The sequence below is a fragment of the Muscardinus avellanarius genome (genome assembly GCF_963383645.1).
Source record: "Muscardinus avellanarius genome assembly, chromosome: 3".
Classification (NCBI taxonomy): Eukaryota; Metazoa; Chordata; class Mammalia; order Rodentia; family Gliridae; genus Muscardinus; species Muscardinus avellanarius.
In genome coordinates this window covers 39,299,250-39,322,216 of record NC_137788.1, presented here as the reverse complement: position 1 = coordinate 39,322,216, position 22,967 = coordinate 39,299,250, and the positions used below count along the sequence as shown (strand labels likewise).

Below are 22,967 nucleotides of genomic sequence, written 5' to 3'. Positions count from 1 at the left end.
TCAAATATTTACAGAGAACATTCTGTGTGCAAGGGGCTGTGCTACCCCATCTCACTAACTGATTTAGAGGCTTCTGTTTTCCTGGCTCATCCTGCCCTCTCCTCTAATTCACCATTTATGTTGAGACCAAGGTAATCTTCCTTATGAAAAAATCTGATGGAATACTTATAAAAAATAAGTAAGAACCATACACTGGTACATGCAACATGTATATATCTCAAGAAACATGCTAAGGATATATATCCACATGGCAGAACACAGTTTCATTACACAAACTTTGAAAAGGCAAATAGATCCATAGAGAAAGACAGCATATAAGTGGTGTCTGAGAGTTGGGTGTGGTGGCGCACGCTTGTAATCCCAGTATTCGGGAGACTGAGACCGGAGGATTGCGGTTCATGGATAGCCTCAGCTACTTAGTGAGGCCCTCTGCAAATCAGTGACACCTGGTTTCAAAATAAAGAATAAAAAATAGAAGCTGGGTGTGGTGGTGCACGCTTGTAATTGCCACGCGTGGGAGGCTGAGACAGGAGGATCGCACAGGTTCGAAGCCAGCCTCAGCTGAGTGAGACTCTCAGAGAGCAACTTAGTGAGACCCTGCTTCCAAATAAAAAACTATAATACAGGTCTGAGAGTATAGCTCAGAAGTAGAAAGCCTCTGGGTTCCACCCGCAGTACCACACACACACACACAAAAAGAATAAAAAATAGGGCAGGGGGTGTAGCTTGGAGATCGAATGCCTCTGGGTTCCTCCCCCAGACCTGTAAAGAAAAAAAAAGTGTGCCTGAGAGCAGAGGGGTGAAGGGAATGACCACAAAGGGGTATGATGGAACTTTTTTTTTTTTTGGTGGTACTGGGAATGGAACCCTTCTGCCTCCAGGCTACACTCCCAGACCTATTTTATATTTTTATTTTGGAAACAGGGTCTCTTAAGCCAGCAAGACTGGGTTTGAACCTGCACGATCCTCCTGTCTCAGTCTCCCGAGCGCAGGGATTTTACAAGTGTGCGCCACCACGCCCAGCATGATGGAATTTTTTGAGGAGACAGAAATGGTCTCCAGCTCAATCATGCTGTGTGTTTGTTAAAATTCAATAAACTATGTACTTGAGCTGGGTGTGGTGGCACACGCTTGTAATCCCAGTAATTTGGAGGCTGAGACAGGAGGATCGCGCAGGTTTGAAGCCAGCCTCAGCTACTTAGTGAGGCTCTCAGCAACTTAGTAAGACCCTGTTTCCAAATAAAATACAAAATAGGTCTGGGAGTATAGCCTGGAGGTAGAAAGCCTCTGAGTTCCACCCCCAGCACCACAAAAACAACAACAACAACAAAAAAAAACTATGTACTCCAAAGGGATATATTTGATTCTATATAAGTTATGCCTTAATAAAGTTAAGAAAAAAGAAAAATTTGACAATGTCACATTCTTTTTTTTTTAATGTTTTTTTTTTAATTTTTATTTTATTGGTGCACTGTATTCATACATCATAGTGGGATACAAACTTTTGTAGTCATACATGCACACATCGCCCAGTCAGCCCCCACCAGATCCCCACCCCATTCTCTCCCCATCCCTCCCTCCCATGCTTGGCTTAGTGGTTGACATCTAGTATTATAGCAATTTATCCAAAATTAAAAATGATAATCTCACATAACAGTTTCATTTGTCTGATACCAAGCTTTTGATGACTTAAAGATAACATTTCAATATTTCTTTTTGCTTTCTTTCTTACCAGAGAATATTTTTTTCTTTTTTTTAGGTGAAACCATCATATATTTATTTTTCAGAAAAAAATCTATCCTGATATGGAATATGGACTCTAGATACCCAAAACAATCTCGAAGCAAAAACAAAGCTAGAAGATGTATATTTTCTGATTTCAAACCATATAAAGCTACAATAATTGAAACAGTGTAGTACTGTTCTAAAGGCAGATATATAGACCATTGGAGTTAAATACAAGCCTAGAGCTAACTTCTTCCCTATATTGTCAACTTATTTTTGACAAGGTTTCCACGAACATTTGGTGGTGGAAATAATAATCTTTTAACTAAATATTGTTGAAAAATAATAATTACATGGAAAAGAATAAAATTGGACCCTTACCTAATCCCACATACAAGTATTAACTCAAACTAGATAAAAGACCTAAATATAAATCTTAAGACTATAAACTTTTAGGAGAAAATCTGGGTCATAAAACCTCACAACATTGAAATTGGCAGTGATTTCTTGGATATGATTTCAATGGCACAGGCAACAGAAGAATATACAAACTCCCTAAAAAATAAAAGAAAATATTGTATATCCAAAGACAATGTAAACAGAGTTAAAAGTTACTAATAGAATTGGATAAAATATTTCCAAATGCTATATCTGAAGGTATATTAGTATTCCAACTATAAATCCTAAAAATTAACAACAATAAAAGCAAACAATACAATTTAGAGATAGGTAAAAGACTAACATAAATAATGAATCTCCACAGATAACCAATCTTAGTTGTCTGTTGGATGGAAACTCTTGTTTCTCTGGTTCTGGTGAGTGTTACCTATTTCTTCTTTGTAGTTAATCTCTTTGAGTATTTTCTCTAGCGCTGGTTTTGAAGACATAAATTCCTTCAGTTTCTGTTTGTCATGGAAGCTTCTTATTTCTCCATCTAATTTGATACAAAGTTTTGCTGGATAGGAAATTTTTGGCTGGAAGTTGTTTTCTTTCAGAGTTTGGAATATGTTACTCCAAGCCCTTCTGGCTCTCATGACTTGGTTTGGGAAGTCTGGAGTGATTCTAATTGGTTTGCCTCTGAATGTCACTTGGCCCTTTGTTTTTGTTGCCTTTAAGATTCTCTGCTTGGCTTCCACATTGGTAATTTTGACAATTATATGGCGTGGGGATCCTCTTCTCGGATCCTGTCTAAAGGGAGTTCTATAAGTTTCCTGGATCTGTGTATCAACCTCTTGCTCTATATTTGGAAAATTTTCTGCTATTACTTCCTTGAAGAGATTGTTGATCCCTTTGGTATCACTTTCTTTTCCCTCCTCTATTCCAATTATTCTTAGGTTAGCTCTCTTAAGATGGGCCCATATTTCTTCAATGTCAGATTCCTGCTGTTGGATATCTTTTTCTAGATTAGAAACTATGCATTCATTTTTGGATTGCTCATCTTCTAAGAGCGAGATTCTGTTCTCCATGTGGTCTAATCGGTTGTTTGTGCTTTGAATTGAGGCCTTTACTTCATTAATTGCATCCTTTATCTCTTTTTGGCTCTCTCTGAGTTCTTTTCGAAGCACCTCTATTATTTCTACAGTTATTTTCCTGATTTGATCTTCTAGAAATCTCTGATTTTCTGTTTTATCAGGTTCTGATGCTGTGGGGTTGTGCACATTCATTACTTCAGTGTTATTCCTCTTTCCCATGATTTCGGAGGTTTGTGCCTTCTCTGGGTTCTTCCCTTGGGTCACTATGGCTTCACTTAAGGTGCTCTGGATCTCGAGTCTGTATTATCTCAGACCCTACTACTCCTTTACTGGGTTGTATCACAGAGTCTCCGACCCAGGGAGTCGATAGAGGCTGCTTTAAACTATGGGGGGGTGCCAGGTTGCACGCTCTCCTATGGTGTGATATCTCTGCCACCACCACTCCCTCACTGGGTCAAGTCCCAGGAGGCACAATACTGGGATTTCTCCTCTGTGGCCCGCAATTTGACTCACTGTTCTTGAGTACGTAGATGTAGCTGTACTGGACTCGGTGAATTCACTGCTGCTGCCGCCGCCGGTGGCAATATGGCGCCGCTGCCACGCCCTCGGCCGTGAGGCTGGCGTATTTTTTCTTCTCTGGTTTTGATTTCCACTCTGAATCCCTGCAGCGTGTGCTGAGCTCAGCCACTGGGAGCTTTAAATGCTGTCTGCGCTGAAAGATCCCGCCTGGCTGTTCCGCATCGGCTCACCTCGGCTTGCTGTAGCCGTCCGCTGAGTTCGCCGCTGCCGCCGGCAGTATGGTGCTGCTGCCGCGTCCTCGGGCGCGTGTCTCCTCTGTGGCCCTGAGCTTTGTTCTCAGTCCGCTTTCTCTCTGGAGCCTGGTGGTTTTTTTGTTTTTCTGGTGATGGTGTTTTCTGGCTATGAAAGGCGCTCTTTTTGTGGTAATGGAGATTGGTTGTTAGCGGGACTCTTAAGCCCCGCTTTTCTCGGTCGCCATCTTCCCGGAAGTCCCACAATGTCACATTCTAACCTAAACTTTCCTGGTGGCTTCAATTGTTCCTAAGGTTAATGCAGACACTCCTGAGCTGAGAACGCCAACACATTCTGTGATCTTGCACAGCTGACCTGCCACTTCACCCCTTGCCCCTCCTTTAAATATATCCTGTGCTCCATCAAAAGTCTTACCCCATACCTCTTTCCTGGCAACTTACATTCATCTTTTCAGGTCCCAAGTCAAGCCTTACTCACAATCCCCAGGTAGCTTTCACTGCACAATATAAGGAAGCCCAAAGAACTTCCTTCACCAGGTACTGCTGCAGCTGGTACTAAGTTGTGATATCTTATAACATTAGAACTATTTATATATCCACATGTCCTATAATTTCTAAAATCACTAAAGAGGAGGCATCTTGAGATCAAGGACTCTGTTCAATTCATATCTGTAACTCCAGTGACTATAATGAAGTAGGGACTCAGCAAAGTGTAGCAAAGTGATTATACAAAGGACTCCACATGGGCAAATTAAGTTGGCCAATGTCCTTGGCTCCCAAGGCCCTGCTGTTCTAGTGCAGGCTCAGGGTGGGGGCAGGTCAGTTTAATACTTATCCCTGGTACACCTCTCAGGACCAATCATTTTTCCTCATAGGAACTTATTTAGTTCCCCCAGTGCTTTCAAAGAATATGTAAATAAAGACTTCAGTAACAGAGATGGTAGGGGGGGCTACCACAGTTTTTCTGTGGGCAGGATACTTCCTCAAGAGACCCCAAGCCTCATCTCCCCACCAACCTTTACCAGAGTCTACTCACCAGGCATTCCAGGAGGCGAGCTGGGCGAGCAATGACAATCATCAGCTTTTTTACCAGCTGTATCACAAAAGCCACCTCAGAGCTATCTGAGCGCTCATGAGCCTATGGAGAAGACAGAAGTCAAGTAACTATTGACCCAGAGTGGCTGGGCTAAGAAGGACCACACTGGGCAGAACTGACTATAGGGAGAAATAATCAGCAGTATAGAGAGCTCTGCAAAGAACTAAGAGAAAGCTAGTTGGTTTTGAGAGGGAACAAGGTGCTCATCAGGAAGCACTGAGCTTTTAGAATATTAACTGGCACTGAGGAATGTCACAAAAACACAGCTTTACCTCCATACCCCAGGTCAAAGGGTGACTCTTAATAGAGCCCTCACTGATGTCCACTTTGTACCTCAGACTGACTGTAAGAAATAGAAAGACCTCAAAGCTGGGGAGTGATAAGACTGAAGTATTTCAGAAAGATCAATGGCTACAGTGTAGAGACATACTAAAGAGGACAAGCCTACAAGTAGGGAAATCCACCAGCGAGAAAGTGTAGTAACGCCAATGAGAAAGGTGTAAGTCATGCCGGGCGTGGTGGCGCACGCCAGTAATCCTAGCATTCAGGAGCCTGAGACAGGAGGATCACGGTTTGTGGACAGCCTCAGCTACTACTTAGTGAGGAACTCTGCAACTCAGTGAGACCCTGTGTCAAAATAAAGAATAAAAAATAGGGCTGGGGGAGCTGGGAGTGGTGGCGCACACTTGTAATCCCTGCATTTGGGAGGCTAACACAGGAGGACCACAGTTCGTGGACAGCTTCAACTACTTAGTGAGGCCCTTTGCAACTTAGTGAGACCCTGTTTCCAAAATAAAGAATTAAAAATAGGGCTGGGGTGTAGCTCGGAGGCAGAATGCCCCTGGGTTCCATATCCAGTACCACAAAATAAGTAAGTAAATAAATAAATAAATAAATAAAAATAGGGCTGGGGGTTTGGCTCAGAGGCAGAATGCCCCTGGGGTTCCATCCCCATTACTGCAAAAAAAAAAAAAAAAAGAAAAAAAAAAGGTGTAAGTTAAGGGAGCAAGAATGGAGATAGGCCTGGTCGTGGTGCTGCACGCTTGTAATTCTCGTGCTTGGGAGGCCGAGACAAGAGGATCGCGCAGATTCGAAGTCAGCCTCAGCTGGCTTAAGAGACCCTGTTTCCAAATAAAAAATATAAAATAGGTCTGGAAGTATAGCCTGGAGGTAGAAGGCCCCTGGGTTCCATCCCCAGTACCACCAAAAAAAAAAAAAAAAAAAAAGAGAGAGGTAAGTGCAAGGCCTTGAAGGGTGGCAGAAGCAGGAAGAGAAGGTAACTCCAACTTCACTTTTAGGAAAATTTCATTTGATCTGCAAATGAGATGAAACAGCAAGCAGTTTAGATAAAGACAAAGAACATATTACATTTGGTTTTAGAGAAAGAACAGCTAGGCAGAAAAGACAAATGAGTTTGGGATGTGTGTAGTCTGAGGTCTCTATATGGATACTCACTTGGGCATCTGCCAGGCCCAAGAGTCGCTCCCCCACCTTCTTTTTTTTTTTTCCTGAGAACTGCTCAGGCTACTAGGAGCCACATTTATAACATGTGGCTATACATTCCCTCCTACCGCCAGTGGCTGACCAGTGTGGAATGCTTTCCTAGGAATTTAAACAAAGACAAGCCGGGTGTGGTAGCGGATGCTTGCAATCCCTGCACTTGGGAGGCAGAGACAGGAGGATCACACAAGTTCAAAGCCAGCCTCAGTTACTTAGTGAGGCTCTCAGCAACTTAGTGAGACCCTGTTTCCAAAAAAAGTTTAAAATAGGTCTGGGAGTATAGCCTGGAGCTAGAAAATCCCCTGGGTTCCATCTCCAGTACCACCAAAAAAACAAAAAGCAACAACAACAAAAAAAACAAACAAACAGATAAATGTGCTGAATGTGGAGGCATGCGCCTATAATCTCAGTACTTGGGAGGCTGAGACAGGAGGAATGCAGGTTTGCAGTCAACCTCAGCAACTCTGAGGCTTTCAGTAACTTAGCGAGACTGTTTCCAAAAAATAAAAATAAAATAGGGCTGGAGGTATAGTCCGGAGGTAGAAGGCCAGTGGGTTCAATCCCCAGTACTGCCAAAAAGTAAAAGAAAGAAAAATGGACTAAAAGATAATTGTTCATCAGTGTAGGAGAACTTCCCGGGTGAAAAAAAGAGGGCCATATCTTCTCTAGAATATACAGAAACAAAGAACAGATACCAGAGCTGAGGAAAGGAGAAGGAGCACTTCCAAGCTGTCAATTTCTGGTTTCTAGTGTTCGTTCCTTCTGAAGGCTTAGTGCATTTTTATTTTCAGTTCTCCAAGACCCACTCTCTTCATTCTTATCATTATTTTCCTTTACTGCTATAACTTGTCTGAGTCAGATTTCTATTACTTACAACCAAAGACTGAACCATATGGAGACGTCAAAGTGGAAAAATCTGGCAAGTGACAGTAGGAGTCTTTGGCTTGTGTATGAAAACTGAGAACCTGGGAGCAGGTGAGGCTCATCAGCATAGTGTGGAGAGAGGGAAAAAAAAGAGATCAGACACTCTAAATGGTGTCCTGTGAAACATTGGCATTTAAGAGGCGAACAGAGAACTTGTGAAGAGGTAACAAGACTGAAGAGAGCAATGAATTGACAATAAAAGTTCTAGAAGAGGTTTTCATTGTGTCCTGTAGATGAGGACTGAAAGAGGCCACAGGATTTGGCAACTGACCAATTAGTTAGTTCCTTGACTGCTTTTGTCTGAATAGTTTTAGTGGAATTTAAGGGAAGCTAAATGGCAGAAGACTGAGTAATGAACAGGTTATAAGGAAAGAAAAATAGCATGTGAAGACTTAAAAAACATATATATAGAATTCTGCTTGTTTGTTTTTGGTGGTACTGAGGATTGAACTCAGGGGCATTCTACTTCCGAGCTACATCCCCAGCCCAATTTTTTATTCTTTATTTTGAAACAGGGCCTAAGTAGATGAGGCTAACCTCAAAACTGTGATCCACTTGTTTCAGCCATCCAAGTACTGGGATTACAAGTGCACTCCACCACACTCAGCTAAATGTAGGTTTTTTATTTTATTTATTTATTTATTTATTTATTTATTTATTTATTTATTTTTTGTGGTACTGGGGATGGAACCCAGGGACATTCTATGTAGGTTTGAAATGAAAAAAGAGGCTGGGAAGTTGAGGAAATCCTGTTCATTCTTATAATAAGACTTAGGCAAAATATCAACTCTGTGAAGTCTCACATAAGTCTCCATGCCCTAACACACATGGACGCGCGCACGCACACACACACATGCACACACACACACACGAAGAGCAAGTGGTGACTGCTTCCTTCTCTGCTCTGCTGCCTACTCACAGCACTTGGACTATCATGTTGTCTTATCTGTCTCTACAGCTACAATGGAGGGCGTCACGGGGACAGAGGCCCTCTCTATACTATCTCCTCTATTTTCTTCTCTCACATGCTAAGCCTAGCACAGGGCCTGTTATATTGCAGAAGAAAAAGTCAGAAGTAGTCAGTTAGCTGGTCATGGTGGCACACACCTGTAATCCCAGTACCTGGGAGGGGGGGCCGGGATGTATGTAGCTCAGTGGCAAAATGCCTGCTTTGTAGGTGCAGCATGCTGGGTTTGATTACCAGTTCCAAAAGACCATAAAAAAAAAAAAAAAAAAAAAACAACCCTAAGTACCTGCGAGGATGAGACAGGAGGATCACAGGTTTAAGGACAGCCAGTAGTCAGACTCTCATCAACATAGTGAGATCCTGTCTCAAAATACAAAACAAAACAAAAAAACCAGAGCTTGGGGGGGGGGCGGTATAGGTTGTAGCTTGGAGACAGAATGCTCCTGAGTTCCCCCCAAAAAAAAAAAAAAAAAAAAGTGGTCAGTGGGTCAGTAAATATTTGCTGACTATGTGTTTGAATTTGATGTTGCTCGACTCTGGAATAAGACAAAACTAAGTTTGGGTTCTTAGATCTGCTTCTTTTTTTGTTTGTTTGTTTTGTTTTTTGCGGGTCTGGGGATGGAACCCAGGGGCATTTGACCTCCGAGCTACACCCCCTGCCCTATTTTTTATTCTTTATTTTGAAACTGGGTCTCACCGAGTTGCAGAGGGCCTAAGTAGCTGAGGCTGTCCACGAACCACGATCCTCTGGTCTCAGCCTCCCGAATGCTGGGATTACAAGCGTGCACCACCACACATGGCTTAGATCTGCTTCTTAAGAAATGAGTTACCTGGGTACCTTAGGCCTTATAAACCTCGGTTTTTTCACCTGTAAATTTAGGGCATAATAACAGTACTTTCCTTATAGGATTGTTATAAGGATTATGAGATAATACAGTGTCTACCATGTATTAAGTGCTTCATAAATGTTAGTCACTTTTATATTTATTTATTTATTTATTCATTTATTTATTCATTCATTTATTTATTTATGGTGGTACTGGGGTTCCTGGAAGCCCTTCTACCTCCAAGCTACACTCTCAGACCTATTTTATATTTTTATTTGGAAACAGGGTCTCTCCCTCCCTCTCTCTCTCTCTCTCTCTCTCTCTCTCTCTCTCTCTCTCTCTCTTTGGTGTTACTGGGGTTTCTGGAAACCCTTCTACCTCCAGGCTACACTCCCAGGCCTATTTTATACTTTTTACTTGCAAACAGGGTCTCAAGCCAGCGAGGCTGGCTTTGAACCTATGCGATCCTCCTGTCTCCGCCTCCCAAGAGCAGGGATTATAAGCGTGTGCCACCACACCCAGTGCATAAATTTCTTTTAATTTTTTTATTTTTATGTGGATCATATTGAAAATGGCATATATTCAAGACTGTGCATGGTGCCCTCTCCCCTTCCACTTCCCCTCCCCCCAACAATGAGTATCCAGTTTGACCGTACTACATTCATACTTTTACACATATTTGAATGTAGCTCCTCCATTAATCAACTTCAGCCTTCTTCCTCTCCTACCTGTCCATTCTAGCTTTGCTGAAGTTTCTCCTCCATTATCTGGAGTCCCTCTGGTATTCCTAATACTCCCTAGTTTGGGCATATTCTCTTTCAGTGCTTGGCTGATCTCACTTAAAATAATGTTCTCCAGGTCTTTCCATCTTCTTGCGAATATCATTTGCAAGTCATTTTTATTATTTTAAAAATATAGCTAGATTGGCATAGTGGCACACGCCTGTAATCCCAGTACTTGGAAGGGTGAGAGAGGAAGACTGCAGGTTTGACGTCATACTCAGCATTTTAGCAAGACTCTCAGCAATTTGGTGAGACCCTGTTTCAAAAAAAAAAAAAATAGCTTAGTGAAAGGATGTTCCTGGTTCAATCCTCAGTAGCAAAACAAACAAACAAACAAACAAACAAACAAAAAACCCCAAAAAACCTAGCTGGGTGCAAAGTCGGGAGTGGTGGTGCATGCTTGTAATCCCAACATTTGGGAGGCTGAGACAGGAGGATAGCGGTTTGCAGACAGCCTCAGCTACTTAGTGAGGTCTTTGCAACTCTGTGAGACCCTGTTTCAAAAATAAAGAATAAAAAATAGGGCTGGGAGTAGTATAGCTCGGAGGTGGAGTAGAATGCCCCTGGGTTCCATACCCAGTACGGCAAGGGGAAAAAAAAAAAGCTAGCTGGGTGCAATCACACATGCCTATAGTTCTAGTAATTGAGACAGAAGGATCAAAGGTTTTAGGCCAGCCTCAGCAAATCAGTAAGACACTGTTTTAAAATAAAGGTTGGATGTGGTTTGAAGCCAGCCTCAGCTACTTAGTGAACCCCTTGCAACTTAGTGAGACCCTGTTTCAAAATAAAGAATAAAAAATTGAACTGGGGGTGCAGCTCAGAGGTGAAATGCCCCTGGGTTCAATCTCCAGTACTGCAAAAAAAAAAAAAAAAAAAAAAAAAAAAAAAAAAAAAAAAAAAAAAAACCAAAAAAAAAAAAAAAAAAACAACAACAACAAAAAAAACCCACCCAGAAAAAATGGTTGCGGGTATAGCTCAGTACCCCTAGGTCCTTTTTTTTTGGTGGTACTGAAGGTACTGGGCTATACTCCCAGACCTATTTTCTATTTTATTTGGAAACCAGGGTCTCACTAAGTTGCTTAGAGCCTCACTAAGTAGCTAAGGCTGACTTTGAACCTGTGTGATGCTCCTGTCTCAGCCTCCTAAGTGCTGGGATTACAAGCATGCGCTACCACACCTGGCAGTACCCCTGGGTTCTATCCAACAGTACAGAAGGAAAAATAAAAAAATAAAAAATAAGTAAGACTGATCATGTCATTGTTCAATTCCACATCATTGAATGATGTCTGCCTTCATGATGAAAATCTAAGCATATCACAAGGCCCTTCATCCTCTGGCTCCCTGTCAATTTTTAAAAATTTACCAACTTTCCCCTGCAAGTATAATTCAACTCTACGTATGACAAACTACCTCATCTGCAAGTTCTGGAATGTGCCAAGTTCCTTTATACCTCTGAGAGGTTGTTTATACCTCTTCCCAGGCTTAGTGAACTGCTACCTAAATAAATGGAAGTGCCTGGCATAGTGGCACACACTTGTAATCCTAGTGCTTGGGAGGCTGAGACAGGAGGATCACACAGGTTCAAAGCCAGCCTCAGCTACTTAGTGACACTCTAAATAAATGGAAGTTAATCCATACCAAGCATTCCTGCAGTGTCTAACACATAACCAAGATAAATGTTATTTTTACTGTAAGTATGTAATGGTGGGTCTACAACTTTAGTCAACAGCAAATTCCCTGAGATGGCACTGAATTTTCCCCAGTGCATTCCAAGAGCCTAGCAAATCAGGGAGCAGAGGAACAAACTGGCCTCACATTCAGTGTTCTTCATACTGCACCAACAATGTCTTCTCTCAGGGGCAGTCAAGAGATAAATGACTGAGGTCTTTTGGGCAAGACTCTGTTTTTAGCATTTTAGAACAATCCTGGATAAAGAAGAAACTCTGTAACTGGGTGTAGTGGCACACGGCTGCAGTTTAGCTACTCATGAGGTTAAGGTGGGAGTATCACTTGAGCCCATGAATTTGAGATCAGCTGGGTGACACAGCAAGATCTTCTCTTGGGGTGGAAGGGGACTGGAGAGAAGGACATTTAGTAGTCATTCAGCAATCCCCTGATTTCCTAAATGTTTCTGGAGCATCCTATTCACTGCTGGAAAACTGGTAAATAATAATTCTTGAACAGAAAGAAAAACTGCTTTTCATGGGAATTTGGCTTTTTAAATTCATACAATGTTTGAATTTAAGTATTACTTTTGAAATCAGAGAAACACATTTTTATGGAAGGAAGTGCTTTTTCACCTATTTAATAAAAAATAAATAAATACATAAATACTTTCCTACTGCCCACTGAGCTAGGTATGTCTTTAAGGGTGCAGAGAACAACCTGCTTCCTGTTTTTTTTCCCCTTTCTTGTGGTATTGGGGATTGAACAGAGGGCCTTTCTATCTCCCAGCCCTTTTTTTTTTTTTTTTTCTTTTTAAATTTTGAAACAGTCTCACTAAGTTACCATGTACTGGCCTTAAAATCTGTGATCCTTGCCAGGCATGGTGGTGCACGCTTGTAATCCCCGCACTTGGGAGGCTCAGATAGGAGGATCATGCAGGTTCGAAGCCAGCCTCAGCTGGCTTGAAAGACCCTGTCTCCAAATAAAATATAAAATAGGTCTGGGCATGTAGCCCAGAGGTAGAAATCCCCTGGGTTTCATCCACAGTACCACAAAAAAACCCCAAAAAACTGTGATTCTCCCATCTCAGCCTCTTATGTATTGGGATTACAGGCATGCACTATGCACTATAATGCCTGACTTCAGTGTGGAGTTCTTGACTAAATTATACGCCAGTGATGTGAAGAGCCCTGGAAAAACAGTCATCTCCTCTCCTCCCAAACTATACTGATGGCATACCATGGGGCAACTATGATATGAGTGGAAGGCATCTGACCAGCAAAGAAAGCACTGGAGCATGAAGCAGTGGTTAAGAACTCAGTGTTCACTTTGGTCTTGGCCATCTCTGGAATACTTTTCCCTTTAGCTTCTCAGGGTTGTTGTTGTTGCTGGGGAGGACCCAGTCTCTAAACATAGAAATCCCTAAAAGAGAACTACTCCCATGTCAATGGAATGCTCACAAATAGATAAACCCACAAAGAAAGGCTTGGCCTTGCTTCCTATGTTGGACTGTTGGAAAGCTCTGCTTAAACCCATTTTTTTTTTTTCTCCTGGTCCTGGGGATGAAATCCAGGGGCCTGCTACCTCTGGGCTACACTCCCAGACCTATATTATTTGGAAACAGGGTCTCATTAAGTTGCTGAGAGCCTCACTAAGTAGCTGAAGCTGTCTTTGAACCTCTGCAATCCTCCTGTCTCAGCTTCCCAAGTACTGAGATTACAACCGTGCACCACCATGCCCGGCTCTAAATAAATTATTTCTAAGAGAGAGCTTGCCACATCTACTGGGGTCACTTTTTGTGTAACATATCTCTTATTCAAATACTTATGAGTATTAAAATGCTAGAGTCTCAGGCAGAGTAATACACGGATTTGGATTTAGAAAAAAATAGATTCAAGTTGGGCATGGTGGTGCACACCTGGAATCCCAGAACTTCAGAGGCTGAAACAGAAAATCACAGGTTTGTGGCCAGCCTCAGCAACTTAGTGAGACCCTCTACTACTTAGACCTTTACAACTTAGACCTTGTTTCAAAATGCATGCATGCGCACGCGCACGCGCGCGCGCACACACACACACACACACACACATATGAAAAGAGAAAAGAAAAAAGAATAGACTCACAGAACCAAGTTTCACTGATGCCATGTCAGCTTCTCACTGTGATACAGGGGGCTGGGGAAAATTTAAGTCCATCAGCACCACACTTGGTTCCTGCAAACTGTTATGGAGACCTGGTGGTGTGCAGAAGACTGAGAAGATTGAGGACCCACTAATTCTTGATCTCAGCCTGAGACTACGATGTTGAGGTTTTGCCATAGCCCCAGTACCAAGATACTCACATCTTGTAGAAGTTTCTCCAAATTCTCCTGAAGCTCATAGAAGTAGTGTGATGTAATGAGGCCATTCCGAGATTTATCCAGGCAGTCTCGAGCCATCTCTATCACCTGATGATGAATAAAGCTCAGGGCTCCATCTGCCAAGGGCAACACGCTGTCTGGAGTGTTGAAGGAAATGAACTCTGCTAGTCGCTCTTCCATCTGTGCGGTGGCCTAGAAATAAAAGCAAGAAAAGTGATGTTTCTCTTCCAGGCCTGGCTCAATTAGAGCTAAGCCTAAAGGACTAGGAAGAGCCAAGGATGGTGCTACATCTCAGAAACATGGAAAGATCACTTGCACTTGTCACAACGCCCCAGAACTGTGTCCACAGTCTCCCAAGTACTGGGATTACAAGTGTGCACCACTATACCTGGCTACTAGGTGGTGATTTCTGATTTCAAGTGTATGTTTAGACAAATGGACACATATGTATACATACACACATAAATAAATTCTGTGTGTGTGTATAAAGGTAAAGAGCATGCCAGAGAGTACAAGAAAGAGAATAGAAGCGAGGTAGAGGAGAAGAAAGGGAAGAAATCAGCATATTTTCTCTGGCAACAGTTCATCTTACATGAAGGACTGGAGACATGCCTATGGACACCAACATACAGTGCTAAAATGACAACACAAAACATGATTCATAAGGAGGAATTAACATGTTAAATACATGTATTAACACTATATATGCTGGGACTTCATTGTAAAGTACAATAAAACCATTTCTAAGCTGTGTGTTTTGCCCCTTCTCTCTTAATCTATAGTGCCCACCCCAAGGCCAGAAAGCACAGACCACAGATTAAACAGAGAAATAATAGTTATCACTTACTGACTGCTTTTTATGTCCTGAGCACTTTTAAGAGAGCTTAATGTTCATTAGTACTCACAAACTCCCTATGAAATAGATACTCTTATAATGAAGTCTAGGAAATAATCTATCCAGGGCCAGACAGCTATTAAACGGTAGGAGTAGGTTTGAACTCAGGCAGTCTGCTTCCACTGTATTTGCCAAGAAGGAAAAGCATGGCCAAGTGTGATGGTCTACACATGTAATCCCAGTACTCAGGAAGCTGAGACAGGAGGATTGCAGGTTCAAAGCCAGCCTCAGCAACTTAGTGAGACCCTGTTTACAAATTTAAAACATAAATAAAATAGGGCTAGGGGCATAGCTCAGAAATAGAATGTCCCTGGTTTCAATCCCCAGTGCATGCCACATACACACACACACACACTTACACACACACACACACACACACACACACACACACACACACACACAGAGGAGGGGGGTGAATAAGGTCTTTAAATTATCTCCCACAGCCATCACATGTATATAGGAGACTACACCTGGTTGTAGAGGTAGGACATCCCAGAAGAGCAGGAACCATACATTCTACTCCCCCAGATAGAGACAAACAGATTCAGGGAGGGCTGGATAAAGGATGGAGAATTAGGCTTGGAAACCTCAGTCTCCCCAGAGCTGGCTGTGCTCTGCAGAATCAGGGCCAAGTTAGAAAGCACAGCATATGATGTTCAAACACAAAAACAAATGGAAGGCAAGGCTCTAATTCAACAGACAAGGTTCCTGGATTTCACTAATAAGAATGAAAGCTATTTCTCAACCATCTCAGGATAGCAACCTACCTTTCTTCCTAACATTCTTCTGTTTGAAAATGTGAATACCAAGCCAGGCAGGGTGGCACATGCTTGTAATCACAGCGCTTGGGAGGCTGAGACAGGAGGATCGCATAGGTTCGAAGCCAGCCTCAGTTACTTAGTGAGGCTCTCAGCAACTTAGTGAGACCCTGTTTCCAAATAAAGTATAAAATGGGTCTGGGAGTATAGCCTGGAGGTACAAAAGCCCCTGGGTTCCACTCCCAGTACCACCAAAAAAAAAAAAAAAAAAAAAAAAGTGAATACCATTGTTGGTAAGCAACTCTGAATACTCTGTCTCCTATTCCATTGCTCCACCTGGCCTTTTTTCTGCCAGTCCAGCATCCTTCTGGCTGCATACTCTCTGGGGTCTAGTCAAAATGTTGCTTACGAATATCTGTACCACATGAAGTTGCTGCAGAAGGCAGATCATGTCATGGGGGGACCTTGACTCTTCCTGATGTGCATGGTGAGAAGTCAAGCTTCCAGTTCTTTTCTTCCTCTTTAAAACATGGTAGGATACCTTTTTGACATTTCTCTCTAGCCACCTATTCTTCCAGGGTTTGAAGAAACAGGCTCTGAAAGTATAGCTCCCAAACTCATAGTCCCTGCTGCCTCTTGCTTCTCACACAGTCTGGAAGCCTGGTGCCTGCATCTTCTTCCTCCTCTGGTACCTTTCTGTTCTTCTTGGTTATCTCTGGAGACAGCACTTCACTTTCTCACCTCACAGTATTCTTTCTGGGCCAGCTTGAGGCAGCCATCCATGGTGTATTACCTGTCTCCATTTAAATGGACCCTTACCTTGGGGAACCTTTCTTTGTACACATGATTCATCATTATTATTTCACTGTCGAAGGAAACTGGAGACCGTCCAGGACTGAATAAGAAAGAAAAAAACTGTGTTACTTTTCACTTAAAAAAATGATGCCATCAAGCCAGGCATGGTGGTGCATGCCTGTAATCCAAATACTTGGGAGGCCGAACAGGAGGATTGCAGGATCAAGGACAGCCTCAACAAGTAATGAGCCTCTCATCAACCTATTTATTTTAAATTAAAAATAATATAGGGCTAGGGGTGTAGTTCTGAGGTAGAATGCCCTTGGGTTCCATCTACAGTATCATTAAAAAAAAAAAAAAAAAAAAGTACCATCTTGTGCTAGGACCACCCTGCTCTAAGAAACTTGGCTACTTAAAGACTTCTGCCAGGGCCTGAAAAGACTGAGATAGAGTCTACCCCCAAGCTTATAGGTGGCTTCTCCACAGTAAGACCTCCCTAGAAAAAACTTTTAATTTGTACCTCTGGCCAGAGGGGTTTGATACAATCTAGCATGCTCTAAGAATCAAATAAAATCAACCAACTTCCCAAGCAATCAAAGGAAGACTATGCACCTATTTCCTTTTCCAAACAATCTGCAGACAATGGAGATAACTTGGGCTCTGACCTGGGGGTGAACAAAGCAATCCTGGTTTAATGTCCTAGTAAATAATCTCACTGGGTTGGGTTCAAAGCTTTCCCTCTCTGCTTTTCTCCCTGGAGTTGGCCCTGTTCTCTCTGCTAAACTGATGTACATGGCCAAGTATTTAAGAGGAATATGGTAGGACTTCCTGGGTGTTGATGTGGTCCATTTAATCTCAACTGGTCTAAAAGGTGCTCTGCACTCTGTGTAAGTTGCTGAGACTACCAAGATCTAGGTTTCTTCCGGGAAAGAAGAAGAGGCACTGGCATTCTAAATTGCATGGAATTCCCTTTTTTTAATTTTGAGACAGGGTCTCACTAAATTGCCAAGGCTGGTTTTGAACTTGTGATCTTCCTGCCTCAACCTCTCTAGTATCTGAGATTACAGGCACTTGCCACTCTGACTGGCTATGGATGAGCATCTAGTTCTGCTTTTTAATTGGGCTCCTTTCCCAAGTTAGCCACCTCTGTGGCTTTTCTAGCTGATCTACCTCATGCACCCTGGGTCATGATTCTATTACCAGATAACTATCAGAATTTATGATGCTTTTACTCTTTTACTGAATGCAGTCTGAAGGGGAAAAGGGAGAGATCACTTGACAGCATCTTCAGATAGTTCTTGAGGTAATGGGCTGGACTGAACCTGAAGCCAAAAAGGGACTGAACATCATCATTGGACTTGACTCACTGAAGTTGGCCAATATACTCTGCCAGGAGTTGAGAAACCATTGTCTATAGATCAAACTTGGCCTGCTACTGCTAACACATATTCTAAATAAAGCTTCTATGTTAGCTTGTGGCTGCTTTCATACTTTAACAGCAGGGTGAAGTAGGTGTGACAGAGATGTATGGCCTGTAAAGCCTAAAATATTTACAATCTTGACTCTTTACAGGTATTTGTTCTGACCAGTGTTATGCAAACAACCAAAGGTCCACAGGCATTGAGATAGTAGGTAAGAGCACTCCTTACCTGAGGCTGCGTGAGCGGGGTCGCATGGCTGGGGACTGTCGTCCCTCTTCATCAGGCACACTCTCTGTGCTGAAATGCTTCGTCAGAAAGTGGAGCTCATCAGGTGTAGGTTGGAAAGGCAACTGATGAAGCTTTTCTTGTGAGGAACACGATGACTAAAGAAAAAAATATTAAAAACACTATTAAAGACGTGTAGCTGGGCATAGTGGTGCACAATTGTAATCCCAGCATTTGGGAGGCTAAGACAGGAGGATAGCGGTTCGAGGACAGCTTCAGCTACTTAGTGAGGTTCTTCACAACTCAGTGAGACTCTGCTTCAAAAATAAATAAAGAGCTGGGCATGGTGGTGCACGCTTGTAATCCCAGCATTTGAGAGACTGTGACTGGAGGATCGTGGTTCATGGACAGCCTCAGCTACTTAGTGAGGCCCTCTGCAACTCAGTGAACATCCTTCTTTCCTGGCTCCCTGTAGCCTGGACTTGACATGACTCTGGTCACCATGAGGCCTTCAGAGTCCTCAGTGCTGATGAAGCTAAGAAATTAAGAGTTCTTTGGAAGCAATGCTAGAGCTGAACCCAGACCTTCAAAAGGTGTGAGGTCTCCCTAACACTCAGAAAGAGCTTCAGTGGCAAAAAGTAGATTATTTTGCATGGACTTTTTTTTGGCTTTCAGTGAAACCTCTGGCTAGTTGGAATGGTAAGTGATGAACAAATCATGCTTCCCAGCTCAGAAAATGTTCCAGGTATGCCCAACTGCAAGTGACAGTCCCACAAAAAGAAAATTATTTTTAAATCTAAACCTGATCAGGTATGGTGGCACATGCTTGTAATTCCAGTACTTGGGAAGCTGAAACAGAAGATTGCAGGTTTGAGGATAGCTTGAGCAAGTAGTGAGACTCTCATCAACCTAGTGAGACCATTTCCAATAAGAAATAAAATTGGGCTTTAAGGTAGAATGCCTCTGGGTTCAATCTCCAGTGCCACAAAAAAAAAAAAAAAAAATCTGGAACTGAAGACTAGACTTGATTTAAAGAGTCATAATTTGTGTGTGTGTGTGTGTGTGTGTGTGGGGGGGGGGGGGGTACCGGGATGGAACCCAGGGGCATTTTACCTCTGAGTTATATCCTCAGCCCTATTTTTTATTCTTTATTTTGAAACAAGGTTTCACTAAGTAGCTAAAACCGGCCACAAACCTGTAATCCTCCTGTCTCAGCCTCCCAAGTACTGGGATTACAAGCATGTTCAACAGTCATGAATTCTAAACATGGCTTAATGACTGGAAATTCCTGACAAAGAGCCTACCAATCACAATATACCATTTCAGGGAGTAAGCCAGTGGCACTGCAGGAAGCCCACAGAGGTAGATGATGCCATGGCAACCCACAGGACTCCAGGATCAGTGAGCTCCCATTTCACCTGATTAGACTGGCTAAGAGAGCAGGCAAGCCTAACACCACTGGTCCAATTTCTACTAACCAACTGATCAAGGGTCTAAGATTTAAATAAATATCTAAATCTACTTAGAATTAAAGCTGCAGCACCATGCAGAGGGAACTCTGCTGCTACAAGGTCAACACCAAGTAAAAAGCTAGCACTTTTTTGACCTAATAGAGCATGATTCTCTGGTAGAATGTTATAGTATATGAAGTTTTAAACAGGCAGTAAAAGGTATCCACATTTTTATAAATAATTTGGATCAAGGCTAAATAAAGAATCTCCATGCAACTAATATAAAGCCACTGGGACAATGTAAATTGTATTCCAACAGTCAGGCGTGATGGCACACACCTATAATCCCAGTACTTGGAACGACGAGACAGAAGGATCAGAGGTTTAAGGCCAGTCTCAGTAACTTGGTAAGACTCTCAGCAATCTAGCAAGACTCTGTTTCAAACAAAAAACTTTCAAAAAGGGCTAGGGGTAGTCAGGCGTGGTGGCGCATGCTTGTAATCCCAGGACTTGGGAGGCTGAGACAAGAGGATCACAGGTTTGCAGCCAGCCTCAGCTACTTAGGAAGGCCCTCTGCAATTTAGTGAGATCCTGTTTGAAAAATAAAAAGACTAGCCAGGCATAATCCCCGCGCTTGGAAGGTGGAGACAGGAGGATCGTGTAGGTTTGAAGCCAGCCTTGCTGGCTTAAAAGGACCCTGTTTCCAAATAAAAAATATAAAAACAGGTCTGGGAGTGTAGCCCAGAGGAAGGGTTTTCAGGAACCCCAGTACCACCAAAACAAACAAACAAACAAACAAAGTGTGGTGGCGCAGGGTTGTAATCCCAGCATTTGGGAGGCTGAGACTGGAGGGTCATGGTTCCCGGACAGCCTCAGCTACTTAGTGAGGCCCTCCGCAACTCAGTGAAACCCTGTTTCAAAATAATAAAAAATTAGGCATGGGGTGTAGCTCGGAGGTCAAATGCCTCTGGATTTTATCCCCAGACCTGCAAATAAATAAATAAATAAATAATAAAATAAAAAGACTAAGCCAGGTGTGGTGGTACACGCTTATAATCTCAGCATTAGGAAGGCTGAGACCAGAGGATTGCGGTATACAGACAGCCTCAGCTACTTAGTGAGGCCCTCCACACCTTGATGAGACCTTGTTTTAAAATAAAGAATAAAAAACAGGGCAGGGGGTGCAGCTTGGAGGTCGAATGTCCCTGGGTTCTATCCCCAGACCCACCAACAAAAAAAAAAAAAAAAAAAACAGACTGAAAATTAGAGCTGGGGGTATAGCTTGGAGGTACAGTGTCCCTGGGTTCCATCCCTGGTACCACAAAAAATAATAAAGAATACAAAATAGGGCTGGGGATGTAACTTGGAAGCAGAATGCCTGTGGGTTCAATCTCTAGTACTGGGGGGGGGTGCTTGGGGTATAGCTCAGAGGTAGAATGCTCCTGGGGGGGTTCAGTACTAGTATCACAAAATAAACAATTAAAATAGATAAAGGCATAGCTCAGAGGTAGAACACTCCTGGGTTTAAATCCCAGCAAAAACATACATACATACATACATACATACATACATACATACATACATATATACAATATCCCAATAAAATGGAGCAATGGGTTGAGTCTATTAAATTTACTGAAGACACATATGACTCTTGTCCTCGGTTTTTTTTTTTCCCCTTTGGTGGTGGTACTGGGGTTCCTGGAAACCCTTCTACTTCCGGGCTACACTCCCAGACCTACTCTTTATATTTTTATTTGGAAACAGGGTCTCTTAAGCCAGCACGGCTGGCTTCGAACCTGCGCGATCCTCCTGTCTCTGTCTCCCAAGTGCAGGGATTACGCGTCTGCCACCACGCCCGGCTATCCTCGGTTTTAAAATTTTCACTTTGAATAAAGAATTGTAAAAAAAAAAAAAAAAGGAGTATTTATTTATTTACTTATTTATTTATTTATTTTGGTGGTGCTGGGGTTCCTGGAAACCCTTCTACCTCCGGGCTACAATCCCAGACACCTATTTTTTAGATTTTTATTTGGAAACAGGGTCTCTTAAACCAGCGAGGCTGGCTTTGAACCTGCGCGATCCTCCTGTCTCCACCTCCCAAGTGGGGTGGGGGCGGGGGGGGATTATAAGCATGCACCACCACACCCGGCTGAAAAGGGAATATTTATTAGGAAAAGATCTTAAGCTTAACTGTCAAAAACCAGTAAAAACCTTTGGATTAATTTAATAATAATAGCAGCCAGGGATGCTGGTGCACTCTTATAATCCCAGTACTTGGGAAGCTGAGACAGGAAGATCGCAGGATCACAGGTTTGAAGCCAGCCTCAGCAACTTAGTGAGGCTCTCAGCAACTAAGTGAGACCCTGTTTCCAAATAAAATATATTAAAAAAAATAGATTTGGGGGTGTAGCCTAGATGTAGAAGGCCCCTGGGTTCCATCTCCAGTACCACAAACAACAACAACAACAAAAAGAAGAACTGTGGGTGTAACTTGGATGATGCCTCTGGGTTCAATCTCTAGACACACACACACACACACACACACACACACACACACACACACACACACACACACACACACACACACACCTAGCCAAGTGTGGTGGCACACACATATAGTCCCAGGATTCGGGATGCTGAGACAGGAGGATTGAAGGTTCAAGGACAGCATTACAAGTAAGCAACTCTAATCAATCTTAGCAATACCCTGATTCAAAACAAAACAATAAAAAGGGCTGGGGTAGGTTGAAGTTAAAATGCTCCTGGATTCAATCCCCAGTACCACAAATAAAAAGAATTATCTACATCAAGGGAACTAAATAATATTCCTTTTCCCTGCCTGTCATGAGATTCATGACTATAGATACACAGAGCAGAGAAGACCTGAAGAATAGTGGAAGAAATGGGAATAGGGTCATCAAGTCTATGGCCTCCAAATCCTAAAACACTATTTGACTCTTTTTCTTGTACTGGTAGTTGAACCCAGAGGCATTCTACCTCCAAGCTACACCCCAGCCCTTTTCATTTTTTATTTTGAAACAGAGTCTCACTACCTTACTAAGGGTCTCACTAAGTTGCTGAAGCTGAGGTTGGCCTCAAATCTGCGATCCTCCTGTCTCACTCTCCCAAGTACTAGGATTACAGGTGTGCACTGCACCTGGCTATTACTTCACTCTTTACAGAGTAAAGTTTGGCAACTCAGTCATTCTGGCTTTAATTGAATGTTACTCAAAAAAGAGGATTCATTGTAGTGTTAGTTGTGCATGGTAACAATGAGCATGGCTGTTGTGTTTTAGGATACAATTTTTCAAAAAGAAATATAAATTGTAGCC

General features: G+C 42.5%; 1 protein-coding gene across 3 annotated transcripts in view; it reads right to left on the bottom strand.

Moving 5' to 3' along the window:
* MAST2 (microtubule associated serine/threonine kinase 2) overlaps window positions 1-22,967 on the bottom strand; it is a gene marked incomplete at both ends in the record, with an annotated part of 181,261 nt that overhangs the window by 15,488 nt on the left and 142,806 nt on the right. For all 3 annotated transcript variants that reach the window (XM_080690730.1, XM_080690731.1, XM_080690732.1), the window contains 4 exons: window positions 5,004-5,105; window positions 14,070-14,279; window positions 16,560-16,635; window positions 18,185-18,339. In XM_080690730.1, the coding sequence (XP_080546856.1) occupies window positions 5,004-5,105; window positions 14,070-14,279; window positions 16,560-16,635; window positions 18,185-18,339 (543 nt within the window). The remainder of the gene's footprint in view (window positions 1-5,003; window positions 5,106-14,069; window positions 14,280-16,559; window positions 16,636-18,184; window positions 18,340-22,967) is intronic.